General features: G+C 54.8%; 2 protein-coding genes across 2 annotated transcripts; one reads left to right on the forward strand and one right to left on the reverse strand.

The window, feature by feature from the left end:
- Positions 1-2,802: 2,802 nt before the first annotated feature.
- On the forward strand, positions 2,803-5,555 carry BDP55DRAFT_544983 (acetoacetate-CoA ligase; the record flags this gene model as incomplete). The annotated part of the gene is made up of 4 exons (XM_060568537.1): positions 2,803-3,018; positions 3,541-4,118; positions 4,175-5,326; positions 5,444-5,555. The coding sequence occupies 4 exons, from the start codon at positions 2,803-2,805 to the stop codon at positions 5,553-5,555; spliced, it is 2,058 nt and encodes a 685-aa protein (XP_060433658.1).
- A 1,210-nt stretch (positions 5,556-6,765) lies between these two features.
- BDP55DRAFT_652229 (NAD-specific glutamate dehydrogenase) lies at positions 6,766-10,918 on the reverse strand. The gene is made up of 4 exons (XM_060574105.1): positions 10,623-10,918; positions 10,149-10,402; positions 7,174-10,093; positions 6,766-7,117 (listed from the first exon to the last, which is right to left on the reverse strand). Coding segments are annotated over exons 1-4 (3,210 nt in total). The 5' UTR covers positions 10,625-10,918; the 3' UTR covers positions 6,766-7,083.
- Between the last annotated feature and the right edge of the window lie 3,002 nt (positions 10,919-13,920).

The raw sequence follows: 13,920 nt of genomic DNA on the forward strand, positions 1-13,920 counted from the left end.
AACTCACCTCATTTTACGCTTTGCGGCTTGCGGCTTGCCTTGCTCTGGCCGAACCATACTGCTGCATCTTGATCCACCACCAATCCCCACCCGGCCAATGTGATCTCGGCTGTTGGGCAAATCCCGTCTGGCCCCGGCGGCGCGTTACTCAACTCGGCACCCATCCAGTCAACCATTGGCACCGAGCAGCAAGCAGCAAGCAGCAAAGCAACCATCAGATCACGCGCGGGAAAAGGGGGAGGGGCGAATCGAAGCCTGACAGGCTGCCCGGACGACACGGCCGAGACGGACACACCGGACTCTCGATGACTGATGATCGGACAATTCTTTCTTTGCAGTCACCGTCCCTACCTACACCGTCACCCTCCACGAACCCTTCACCCGCTTCGCTCTCGGATGCTCTGGAGTTCGCAACCGCTCTAGCATCAAGCCATGCCGCCATTGGCATTGGCATTGCTTCGAGGCATAGTCATCCGCTTCTTCGCTACCCGACCATGTCACCAAAATGCAACCCTCGGCATCCTGCGCTAGTCGAGCTTTTGCAGATCCCGCGAGGCTTTCACTGCTCCACGTCCCAAGCTCTGCTGTGCATGACGGGAAGAGCTGAGCTAAGACCAAGACCTTCCGGCCAGTGCCGTTAACCTGTTCTCCCCCGGCTATTACCTGCTACGAATACAGGTCCCTGTCATCGCACCAACTCATCGTTCAACGGCCCGCCTTTGGTCAAACAGTCAAAATTCACCATCACCTCCAGCCGCCCTATCCATGGTTCCAAGTTGAGTCGTCTACCAGCCTTGCTTAGCCAGCGAAGCAATTGACCATGGAACCCCCTTGTTCTTGGACTTGTCGACAGCCCTTCCCCTCACACTTACGCCGTCCGATGACTTACGTGGAAGGGTCAAAGTGACGTTATCACCATGATAGTTGCGTTGGACGTGTCTTTCGGGCAATGCGTTCAACACAATGCACTCAGCTATTTGGCTCATCTCTGCCCAACTCAATGCTGTTGTAAATACCCTCGTCCACTAGTGCCATGGTCACAATGGAGCATCGCTTGCCCTGCCAGTCGGTCTCACCGACGGTTCACCAGCAGACTTGATCCCAGCAAGTCAAGGCACTTACTTGACTGAACAGTTCCTACGTACGGCCCCATCGCATAACCATACTTTGCGTGCACAGGGCGCCCACGACTTTGACGATGCAAGCACGACGTTGCGAAAGGCAAAGAGAGAGAGAGAGAGAGAGAGAGAGAGAGAGAGAGAGAGAGAGAGAGAAAAAAGCAACCAAGGCGCTCGGATGACCAGCTGGCAATGGGCCGAACGAACCAGAGGCGCAGTGCATGTCTCGCTTTTGGACCGTTGACATTCGATACAACGTGAGGTAACACGAGGGCCAATTGCAAGTTTGCAACATCACGAAATGGCTCTCTGATTCGAGACTTGAATGTCTATCAACGATTTGACGATTTGGCGTTGCTTCTGTGTTCCACGTTTACTTTCTCCATGGCCCTTCCATCTCAGTCATCGACTCATCTCCAGCGCGCGCCATATCGGCTATTCTTCCGAGGCCCTGGTTTGGTGACATCAGTTGGCCATCTCGATCTCTCCGATGGCCGAATCGCGTGTTGCGGTTTCGCTAGATCATAATACCAGGAAACTTGGGCGCGGCCAATGACAGTTCACACAATCTCCCGTCTGTCGTGCTTGTTTACCTGTGTAACAAGGTCCTCGATTGTGGGATTGTGGGATTTGTGTGAGCTGTCACTGCACCATCTTTGATTGAGGCCCGTCGGCTTGCAGGCTTCTCCCCAGCATTGGGTCCCGTTCTGAGACGTCTTCTCAGTCCGCTTGGACAACGTTATCGATATGAAGCGGCAGCGATAGCGCAACTCTGATCGAGTCCAACGAGAGGCATCGAAGGGGAGGGGGGCGCATTGGTGCACCAGCCACAGGGCGGAATGGGCGAGTCTCTGTGTTCCAATGCCATGAACGCCTCGCTCAAGTGCCTCAAGCCTTGAAGGTCCTTGCCAAGGTGTGCCCTGCATAGGCTCATGTGCCTCGATGAGCTGGACTGTGGGGAGCGTCTGCAAGTGTTGTATTCTTAGTTCTAGAGCTTACAAGGTACAGACTTGCCAGTCTTTTTGACCTGATCTGATGCAGGTACAGCGTCAAGCGGCGCGACTACTAACTACTGTCGATGGCCCGCGGGTACCTTAGCTAAGGCAAAGCACAGTTCACCACGGTCCTCGTTCTCAGCACAGCGTCCATGAACCGCATGCGATGTTTGAGAAATCGAGGTTCGTCAAAGGTCTCCCGTTGACGAAAAAGGCGAGCAACGAGCCATGGCCGAGCTCCAATTCGAAACCAAAGCACAGTCAGCTGGACACAGCATCTGAGAAAAGACGAGTTGCTCTGCAAGTTGGACTAAGCAGACTAAGATGATGAGCTGCTTGCCCTCGCCGATATGCGGTGCAGCAGATTCCACCCCCACCCCCGGACTCCGGTCCAGCAGGATCGTCTAGAACTGCGCTGCCCTCTCAACCCTTTTTTCGGAATCAGCCTGCGGAACTCATCCTCGGATTGCGACGGCCCAACTTCTCTCCCTCCACTCCGGCCGGAATCTCTCGACTCTCACTCTGGCGCGCTGTTGCACACAGTTTTCGAAAACATTTTCTCCCCCTTTTTATCTTGTCCAACGTCGTCGCCGTGATACTCAACGTCTTGGCCCTATCTTGAGAGCACCGACTGCCTCTTCCGTCTCTCATCGTCTCAATTTCCCTCCAATTCATCCAATCCGCCCAGCATGACTATCACCAGTGTCACGCGTAACGAGCTCTGGCGGCACCCGGACCCCACCTCGACTCCCATGTGGGCGTTCCTTCTCCAGGTGAATCAGAAGTACGGACTTGAACTGGCAGACTACCCCGGTCTCTACAAGTGGTCCGTCGAAAACGTGGCAGAGTTCTGGGAGGAGGTTTGGCATTCTGTGGGCATCACTGCTTCCAAGCCGTTCGACAAGGTACGCTGGTTCATGCTATTCGTCAACTTCCCCAAACTCAACTCAACCTCATCCTCCATTTGCACTACTCATGCTTGGCGCGCCATGACTGCCAATCCTGAAGGGAGAAGGCAGAACATAAAGGAGAAGGAGGTTGTGTGACATCAGTCTGAGAGAACGGGCTCAAACTCTGCGCAAGTGGCAGAAAAAGTGAGCAATAGCCAGAGGGAGACACCAACAAGAACCGCCGATGCCATCCATGATCCTCACCAGTGTCTTGAACCCTCGTCAGGACGCCCATCAAGAACCTTGATACTGCTTCGAGTGAGGCGGACAGCTATGTGGCCATGGCATACAGCTTTCGCATGACCATCATCCCCGATAATTCGAGTCATGCCATGAGCCATTGTCTGGCCCATGGGAATGCCCATTTGCCCATCTCTACCCCTCCTACACTGGTGCCCATGCCAACCCTCCAAAGATCACCTCCATTTCACTTTCCCAGACCAACAGCTAACCCGGCCCGATGGCCAACCCCCTTAGGTCTTGCCGCTCAATGCGCCCATGTACCCGCGTCCAGACTTCTTCTCAGGTGCCCGTCTCAACTTTGCCGAGAACCTGCTCTTCCCCGCCAACGTCGCTGTCGACCCCACATCCGTCGCAGCCATCACCACTACCGAACTTGGACCCTCCGTCTCCACAACATGGGCCGAGCTCCGAGACGCCGTCCGCCGATGTGCCGCCGGCCTCCGGGCCCACGGCGTCAAGCCCAATGACATCGTTGCCGGCTTCGTATCGAACCACGTGCAGGCCATCATCGCCGCCCTCGCTGCAGCGTCGGTAGGCGCCATCTGGACCGGCATTAGCCCCGACAACGGCGTCAGTGCTGTCTTGGATCGTCTTGCCCAGATCGGGCCCAAGGTCCTCTTCGCCGACAATGGCACCGTGTACAACGGCAAGGAGTGGAGCAGCACCGACAAGACGGAGGAGATTGTGAAGGCTCTGATGCCGGAGGGCCTCGAGCTTGTGATTGTCATCAACAATGTGGCCTGCGACCTTGCCATCGACGGCCTAAGAGCAACGGGCGTTGCAGTCGATGAATACGAGTCGTTCCTCCAAGGGTAAGAACCAATGCCTAACAACTTATCTACTTCATCCTGCTGACGTCTCAAACAAGCTCCCCCGATGAGCCTCTCAAGTTTGAGCAGCTCCCCCCCTCACATCCCCTCTACATCCTCTACTCCAGCGGCACCACCGGCCTGCCAAAGGCCATCGTCCACACCGCCCTCGGCACCCTCATCCAGCACAAGAAAGAGCACGCCCTGCACGGCTCCCTGACCGCAAAGTCCCGCATGCTCTACTACACCACAACCTCGTGGATGATGTGGCACTGGTCCGTCTCCGCCCTCGCCGTCGGCGCCACCCTCGTCCTCTACTCCGGATCCCCCTTCAAACCGCAAGGCCACCTCTCCCTCCCCCGCCTCCTCTCCGACCTCCGCGTAACCCACTTCGGCACCTCGGCTGCCTACCTCACCGCCCTCGAAGCCAACGCGGTCTACCCCGTAAACGACCCCTCCATCGACCTCTCCGCCCTCGAGGCAATCTACTCCACCGCCAGCCCCCTCCCGCCCTCCACCTTCTCCTTCGTCTACAAAGCCTTCCCCGCCAAAGTCAACCTCGCCTCCATCACCGGCGGCACAGACATCATCTCCCTCTTTGGCGCACCCTGCCCCCTCCTCCCCGTCCGCGTAGGCGAAATCCAGTGCGCCGGTCTCGGCATGGCCATCCGCGCAGTCGACTCCCTCTCAGGCGAATCCCTCCCGGACCCAACCCACCCAGGGGACCTCATCTGCATCCAGCCCTTCCCCTGCCAACCTCTCACCTTCTTCGGCCCAGGCGGTGACGCAAAGTACAAGGCCGCCTACTTTGAACGCTTCGCCGACGTTTGCGGCGTGCAGGGCGCGGTATGGCACCACGGCGACTTTATCAAGATCCCCAACCCGGCCACGGGCTCGCTCGTCATGCTCGGCCGCTCTGACGGCGTTCTCAAACCCGCGGGCGTACGGTTCGGGTCGGCGGAGATTTACAACATCTTGACAAGGTTCTTTGCCGCCGAGGTGGAGGATGCTGTTTGTGTTGGTCGGAGGCGCGCTACAGATGCTGATGAGACGGTGTGTCTTTTTGTTGTTCCCGTTGCGGGCCGCGTGTTTGATGATGAGTTGAGGAGTAAGATTAAGAGTGTGATTCGGAGGGAACTGAGTCCCAGGCATGTTCCTGGTGTCATCGAGGAGGCTGGTGGTGGGATTCCCAAGACGGGGAATGGGAAGAAGTGAGTTTGTTCCTTTTCTTTTGTTGGATGCGCAACTTTTTCCCCTTCGGTCCTTCTTTTCCCCTCCGTTTTGCCTATCGAGGTAGAGTAAAAGGCTGACAAGATGGAATCAAACAGGATCGAAGTGGCCGTCAAGCAGATCCTCTCCGGCATGGACGTCAAGACCAACGCCAGCGTCGCCAACCCCGAAGCCCTGGAATGGTTCCGCGCGTGGGCCGAGGCGCATTAGCTTTGCGTCTCTCTGCGAATCCCCCCCCATTTCCCGCGTGCTCTCTGTCTTACCAGGAGGGGGTCTGTCTTGTTTAGAGGTTTTTTTTTTAGAAAGTTGGAAATTATTAATTAGATCGAGGTTTGAGACGGAACCGTTAGAAACTAGGAAGAGAGGGAAAAAGGAAAAAAAAAAAAAGAGGTACATGATTCAACGTTTTTGCACATGATTGGCGGCGTGGAGGCAAAATCATTCGCATAGTAAATACTTTTGGAATCATCAGTATCCCGCACCTGCATCACAGTCCCCCCGATCACCATGAACGAGATTGGGATATTCACATGTACATGACATAAACTTGTTTCGTTTGGAGGGTGGGGGGAGGGGCAAAGAAGGAAAAAGGAGGAGAAGAAACAAGCTACTGAGTCCTCGGATCTCGTCCCGGATCGACCTCGCCCGCATCGGAGGATAACACCGACCTTTTCTCTTCGCCGGGATCCCGCGCAGGCCGTGGGGGGAGGGGAGGGGAGGGGAGGGAAAGGGTGTGTATGTAAACATGTATGGAGACCAAAGAAAAGCGAACCCCCCACGCCTGCTGGTCTCGCCCTATCTCACATTCAGCCCTGGCACCTACAGTCCATCTCACCCATCCTAAATAGCCCCCCCCCCTCTCTTCCTCGGAACGGACCGAGTGGTCACGAGGACCGTCCCGATAGTTTGGGCGAACCGGGATCGATGGCGTGGAAGACTGATCCCGGGGGAGGGGGCAAGGCTATAGAAGAGGTAGGCGTGAGAGGAGGGCGTGGGTGTAGATCTGCATGGGCAATCCTTCATTCACGACATGTCCTGTTATTTCTTGGTGTTTTCGCCTTCATCTCTTGGGTCCTGGACCTGAGATTATGTTTGCTCACCACTCTCCTCGTATTGGGCCCTTGGAGGCGAGGACGTCGATTTGTGCAATGGCATGAAGACCAATCCTGCCCGTCTCCGTCTTCTACATCACAAGGATTTCAGGATTGATCTGGGATTATAGTCCTGTACCCGGAATGATTGCTGTCAATGATTAGTATGTTGGTGAAGCCGAATAAATTTACATCGCGTCTTTCAGGGGGCACCTTCACGTTATCAGATCTAGCTCCCCAAGCAGTTGTGCCGTAGAACTATACCCAGATACAATCAAGCTTGGCCGAGGAAACGACTTCATCATGGTCAAAGTAGGAAAAGCACCGAATTGAGGTAAAAAAAAACTCTCATTGAATAACTGCTGTGATCATCTTGGCGATCACGCTCAAACCATCTGATAGCCATGCCCAATAACTCCTATTAGTATGCAATTCATCCGCAACATCTAAGCGGTGGACTGTGATCCTTTGCTCAATTTTTTCTTGCCGTGTCATAATGCCCCTTTTTCTCTCTTTCTTTTCTTTCGCACCACCCATGCGTGTATATGCCAGGAAGAACAAAATCACTTATCCAATTCTCCGATACCCACTATCATGCAGGGAAAACAGAAACGCGCCTGATCCAAAAGCAATCAAGAAACAAGAGATTACTGCTTGACGCTCGCCATGCGCTTGGCCATACTGAGGAGAAGGTTAGCTTCAGGTATCAATGGAATGAAGAGCTGGGGGGAACTTACAAGTCGTAGAAAGCAAACTGGCTAGGTTGGCTGCCAAACTGGTAGACAAATCTCGAGGCGAGGTAGCTGCCGAAGATTGCGCGCAGGTAAGAGTCGGGGACACGCTCGATGATGGTATCGAGACCAATCTTCTCCAGAAGAAGGTTGGGGAGGGCGTCTTGAAGGACCGAACGACGAATAGCCTCGGACTTCCAGAGATCGGAGTGCTGGAGCTCCTCGTCCAAGGTGGTGATGGCGTTGGATAGGTTATCGGAGAGGGTGCTGCGGGCAACACCGGTCTGCTCGTGTTCGCGCCAGATGGCCTCGAACTCGAGACGGGCATTCTCCTGGATCTTTGCCTGGACAGACTTGACGTAGTCCTGGTAGAATTGAGGAGCCTGGCCCTTGGAGTCGTGGCACATGTGCTTGACAAAGTTCTCATCGTCGAACGAGAGCGAAGCGAGAACCTCCAAGGACGAAGACGTGACACCACCCTTGTTGGCACTGGCGTCCTTGTACAGGATGCAGCCAGCCTCTTCCAAGCGGAGCTTGGCATCTTGGGTGATGAAGAGGTTGGCGCCCTCAACCAGGTAGGGGATGGTCGACTTGCCGTCCTTGATGATCTTGTTAACTGAAATCAAGTCTATGGACTCGGGACGACCGCCACAGGGGACGAAGGAGTCGGTGAGGCCAGTATCACGCAAGTGGTAAGTGTTGCGGAAAGATGTACCGTTGGAGATGAACTCTCCAGTGGGCAGATTGATGTTGTTGTCATCAACCAGCACGCGGTATCCATCCTTGGACAACTTTGACATGTCGAAGTTGACAATCATGGATCGTGATTTGGCAAGACGGAGAAGCTCTTGCTTGTCAAGTCCGTTGGGGTCAACGAGAACACCAGATCCGTCAACAATGGACGTGTACTTCTCAGTGCTGAGAAGGATCTCGTTGCTGCCCAAGTCACCATCGGGACCACCGGTCTGCATCTTCTTGACAGTCGAGGGGTCGAGGTTGAGCTTGCGGTAGATACCGTTGACGTACTCGCGGACAGAAAGGGTCGTCATGCCGTAGGTGTCGTGGGGAATACCGCCCAGCTTGGGCGACTTGCCGGTGAAGAATGACTTCCACCAGGGGGCACCACGAGCACGGGCATGCTCAGTGGCCCAGTCGACCAGCTCTGCTGTGTTCTCATCGGGTCCCATGAAGATGATCTCCTCCTTGCCGTACAGGTCCACAAGCGGGTTCTTGATGCCGGGAGTCTGGGCGGGGAGCAGAAGGTCGAGGATACTGTCAATGTACTTCTCAAAGGCCTCCTCGGCACGGTCTTGCATCTTTGGGTCAAGAAGAATGACACCCTTGGAACCACCTTCGGGGATGTCCTTGTTCTTGCGCTGCTGGGTGCTGGCTAGGCCGTAGTTCTCATCAAACAGGTTGCGGGCGTTGATGCCGTAAGCCTCCTTGCTGCGGGACTTGACGATGCGAATACCACCGCGAGCAATGTCCTTGAAGCGAAGGTGGAAACCGCGCGACTCGGCGCCAATGACGAGGAACATGCCGTAGAGGCGCTTGGGATACTCGATCTCGGGCAAGAAAGAGGGGTCCAAGCGGAAACTCAGAGCAACCTTGGTGGGGGTGAAGTAGTTGGTCTTGAGGATGGCGTTGTTGAAGACACGGAAGGCGGTCATAACCATCTCCTCGTGCTCATTGGACACATCGCGAGTGATGCGCTCCTTAAGCTTAGCATCGGACAACACCTCAATAGCAGGGGTGGGGGCGATGAAGTGACGGTCGAAGTCGGGTCCAACGGCAAGATGCACCGAGGCAAAGGAAGCGTAGAGAGCGCGGACGAGGCCGGGGTACGATTGGATGATCTCCAGGATATAATCGGGAGTGAAAGTCTCCGTCCTCAGACGACGCTTCAGCTTGGACAGAAGTGCCGTGTGAGCCTGGTTCTTGGGATCCAGAATCTCTGACAGGGAGATGTACTCAGAACCCAAGCGGTTCAGGAAGTGCTGAATGAAGACCCAGACGCAGTGGCCGTAAACGGTCTCTTGCAGACTCAGCTCACCGGAAGTGAAGAGGGAGTGCAACTTGTTCTGGGGAAGACAGTACAACAGGGAAATCTCCTTGGTGATCTGGTGGATCGACTGGTCCAATGACGGGAAGTTGCCCTCGATGTTCATAGCGGGACGAAGGTAGATACTCATGACTGTGATACCGTTGGCGAATTGCTCCACGTACTTTCTGGAGCTGGTGACGCCGTAGTAGTGGTACAAGTCACTGAGAGCCGAGAACAGGCCACGGGCAGTACGAGAGCGGAAGGCAATGACCAAGCGCTTCTCGGGAGAGCCCTCAATGTCGAAGACCTCAATGACGGGGCCAGTTCTATTGACTGCGAGATCGATGATCTCCTGGTAGATTTGCTTGGTGTTGTTGGTGGCCTTCTGCAAGAAACCGTTGTCGGCAATAACCTCCAAACGGGTCTCATGAGGGTCCGTTGTCTCGGGGCTCTGCTTGAAGAGACACTGGTAGACGAAGTAGCAACGCAGCGTAGCCTTGGAAGTTGGTGATGCACCGAGGACTCCGGGGGAGCGGAAGGTTTCGACACGGAACTTGGTCTTGCCAACGTGGTCGAGATACTTGGCCTCAAGGCGCTGTTCGTAGCGGGGTCCAGCAATGGATGTCTTGCCGGGCTCGCTCGTGTCGATGTAGATTGCATGGTCATGCGCCTCCATGTCGAGTCTGATCTCCTCGCGCTTGTCCTCGCGGGCGAAAGCGGCCACCTTGGCGGCGTACAGAGATGTGATTTGGCTGGCAATGACCTCGGGAACCTCAATCTTGAAGTAGACATCGTCGATGCCAAGCTCGTCGTAGAACCATGTGACTTGCTCCTCAATCAGAGCTTCCGGGATCCAACCATTGTTCTTGATGAGCTCCTTGACTGGATTGCGCGTGTTAGTGGGACCCTAGACTTTGTTTCTGGACGGCAAACTCACCCTGCTCCATCTGCTCTTGCTTGCCAACAAATGTGGGCGCAATGTAGCCAACTGTTGCTGACCTCAAGACTCTGTGGCCGTTGCCATTTGAGCGAGAAGCCATGGGCAAGCTGAAATGTGTTGGCTGGGGAGAGGGGCCACGGCTGCTCTCTGCTGAGTCGGACTGAACCTGGCCCAGCATCTTGTTACGAGGAGGGGCGGCGGTCGCCATGATGTCGGGGATTTCTTCGAGGGGGTCTGGCTCAGAAGAATACCTATCCATGGTAGGAAGGTTAGTATTGATCGACAAAGCCAACATGGTGGCGGGTAGCGAATCGACAAGATGGCAGGAGGAAGCAGCGTGACTATGATGATGGGAGAAAGTGTGTGGTCGAGAGGAAGAGGAAGAGGGAGCAGAGGGTCAGGTCGGGCGACCCTAGAGTCTAAATATGTTGACAAAAACAACGAGGCATCGCAGCAACCAGGAAAAGTTACATGATGTTTGTGAGTCAGGGTCAAACTGCTGGCAGGACAGCTTTGTCGAGCGCCCGTCAGGTTGGGTTGCGAGAACCGGGACCGGTAATGGCTCGTGGGGCTCTAGAGCAGGCTTTCTTCCTCTGGACAACACGGTCTGGGAATTGGGCAGGGTCCGCAAGGTAGAAGAGAAGTGCTGTGTTGTGCAAATGGTATGGCGCGCAAAGGTAAGGAATCGAGAGAGCAACGGGAGCATTGAAGCTTCACCGCCGTACGCTCGTGCAATGGGCGGACTGATAAGGGATGGGCAGGGGAGCCAACGAGGTGAAAGGGCTTGGGAATTTGGAGTTGGGGGAGGTTAACTCGGACGGGCGTACCTTGCGTCTCGGTAGACTAGCGCGATGCTGATCCGATTCAGATAAACGGGATCAGGTAGGAAAGCAGATGCAGAGCTAACAATGGGCTCGGATAGCTGCTTCTTGCGTACTGTTGGTTGGGTAGTCGGTCGAGGGGTATAGGGAAAAGATAGAGGATGAGAGACACGATGTCTGGTTCCGGGGAGGAGTGCAGATATCGCGGGGTGTGTTGTTTGTTATGTAGGTGAGGGAAGCTGAGTGACTGATGTCAAAGTCTCGGAGAGGTGATCCGGCGGGGCACTTTGACGGTAAGACTGGCCTGAGCTTTCTTGTTGACGGTTGTGGTGGTGGTGAATGATAAAGGAGCCGGCCGGGTTTGTCTCACAAGCCAATGGCAGGAACAGGCTGTTTTTGACAGATGAAGACGGGATGAAAGGAGGCGGCGAATGATAAGAAGAGGGGCGTGGCAGGAAAGGTTCGAGGATGAGGTATCTCAAAGCCTAGAAAGAGGCCGATATATACGTGTTTTCCTGTGTAAAGAGGAAAGCAACCGCGGGCAAAGCGAGAGGGAGTTTCCTTGTAAGCGCGACTAGTGGTCAGCAGGACGTCCCGTATTGGAATTGTGGAAGCTGTTGCCCATGACTTCTTGAAGTAAAGGCAGGGCAGTCTTATTCAGCTTTTCAGGTACGGGAAGCAATGTACCTTTTTCTCTTCTCTTGTGGTTGTTACAACCCGAGAGTCAGAGAGAATAAGAGGGTGATCAAAATGCGTCAATTGACGTAAAGGTGGATGATGGGGATCCCGGGCAACACAGCCATCCGACCGGCTTGGGGTCAATTCGCTGGTAGCTGGTACCTTTTTGTCGGTATTGGTCAGTTTTTTGCTCAAGCCACAGGGGGGGTGAAAAGAACTGAAATCGAGGACCGGGTTTGGGTCGATCGGTTACGTCTGGGTCAGAGGTTCTGGCCTGGCTGGAATGCCGGTGGGGTTGCAACCTGCGGCCAAGAGGGGCCTGGAATCTTTCTCGCTGGATTCGAGAAGGAAGTAGTCGTACCTTGGAGAGTGAGAAAAAACAACGAGTTGTTTTGTCAGATCCAGATCCTGGTTCAGTAAAGATACCAGAAATTCACTTTGTGACTTTCGTGGGTGCGACTTGACGGTTTGGGTGAGATGTGGATGTGGATGTGGCAACACCGAGGGGCGGGTTTCTGAGAGATAAGGGACCCTGAACTGAGTGAGAGTTAGCGCTCCCGTATCGACTCGTTTTTGCTGCCTTCAGCTGAAAATAGCAGCAAGGCGGGCAGACAAGGTCGTAGCAGCCGTGGCCACAGGGCTGTGAACGGGCCTGGGGTGGTGGGAATGGCACAGGCAAGAGGACAATTGGGGGGAACACAACAGCCCAGAATACCACGCCGCCGGGCCGGCTGCTGAGAGAGCTGGCTGACGGCTGTTGGCTGGGCTATGTGTGTGTATGTGTGTGGCTGACGCGAGATAGAGAGAGCAGAGGCGGACACGGCGAAGGAAGCAATTTGGCAGTGGTGATGGGAATGACGGAGAGGTGCGTGTGTACGGAGTATGTTGTTTACCTTTGTGGTGGCTCAAAGGTATAGATAAGATACTTCGTCTGTGGCCAGTAGGAATGAAGCCAGAGTGCGAGGGTGGGATGTAGGCAAATAGTAACAGCAAGCGGGTCAATGCTGCTTGTCGGGTGAAGCTGTTTAACCTCGAGCTTTGGTTGAGGCTCGTGAAAGGGGGAGGAGGAGACGAGGATGAAGGTGAGGATGAGGAAAAAGCAAAGTCGATCAGGAACTGGAATACTCACGATCCAAGAGGCCCGACTCTAAGCTTTATACTCAAAGGTACTTGATGACTTGACGAGGCCGAATGCTTCTCTAACCACAAGAAATAAATGCCGGTCATTCTTTTCCTACTCGACTCCCCCCCCCCCTTCTAATTCCCTTCGACCAAAGTACGTCTCTCCAAGTCCCTTCTTCCATGTACACACACACCCCCATGGCCGGGCAGGTGACTCGCAAAGAGACGAGAGACGTTGTGAAGGAAATTTTGCATATTTTCCCCCCCTCCAGGGCTCCAGGGGAAGCACGTCGACATGCATCCTTGCAGCTCTCGCCCTCTCGAATGAAGCTCCCGTGGCTTCTCGTCCAGTGTCTACTACGAGTTGGATCACGATGATGACTTCACCCGCAGCACAAATGGCGAACTATTACCAAACAGAAACTGGGCTAAGCCGTTTCGGGTAGGCAGCAGACTCCAATTAGCCTCGCTGATTGGATCGCAGGCTCAATATGTACAGCTCGAGGGAGGCGGGAAGGTACCTTCTTCTTTCTCAGGTTCCTCAAGTCTCAAGTATCGCGGTACCTGGCGGCGAAGGCGGCGCGGCGGCGGTGGTGTTGGCGAGAGCGACCGTCCCGGGCCTGGGTCCGCCTGTCCGCCTGGGGTAGAGGGACAGGGAGAAAGGTACTTGCTTCACTTCATTGCTGCCGTCTGCTCCACGGTACCTGACGGCGCAAGGCGACATTTGGCTGGGAAGCTGGGGCAGAAGCTGAAGCAAGTGAGGCCTGGGAGTTACCACATGGGGCACATCACATGCGCCAATGGAGGGGCACTTGGGGCACCAAGGAACCACCAAGGCCTCAAACATCCACTGGGGAGACCACGATGCCCTCCAACGGTACGTACTGAGTACTTCTCCCTGTACTCCGTACGATACCTTATACTTCCTTGTGTGATGTTCCTTCTCGGTTGTTCCCTCTGAAAAGGCATCGTGGGACAGACCGAAGCAGGTACAAGATACTTGCTGGTGTACGTATCTGCATTTCTTTTGCATGTCACGGCTATTCGAGGCTCTATAATCCACACAACAGGCGGTACCCTTTCCGAGTTTTTCTTGCATTTCTCTCTCTCTCTCTCTCGCATCCTCTGTTCGTAAGGAGACCTCCCTT

The sequence above is a fragment of the Colletotrichum godetiae genome, assembly GCF_030913485.1.
Source record: "Colletotrichum godetiae strain CBS 193.32 chromosome Unknown BDP55scaffold_7, whole genome shotgun sequence".
NCBI lineage: Eukaryota > Fungi > Ascomycota > Sordariomycetes > Glomerellales > Glomerellaceae > Colletotrichum > Colletotrichum godetiae.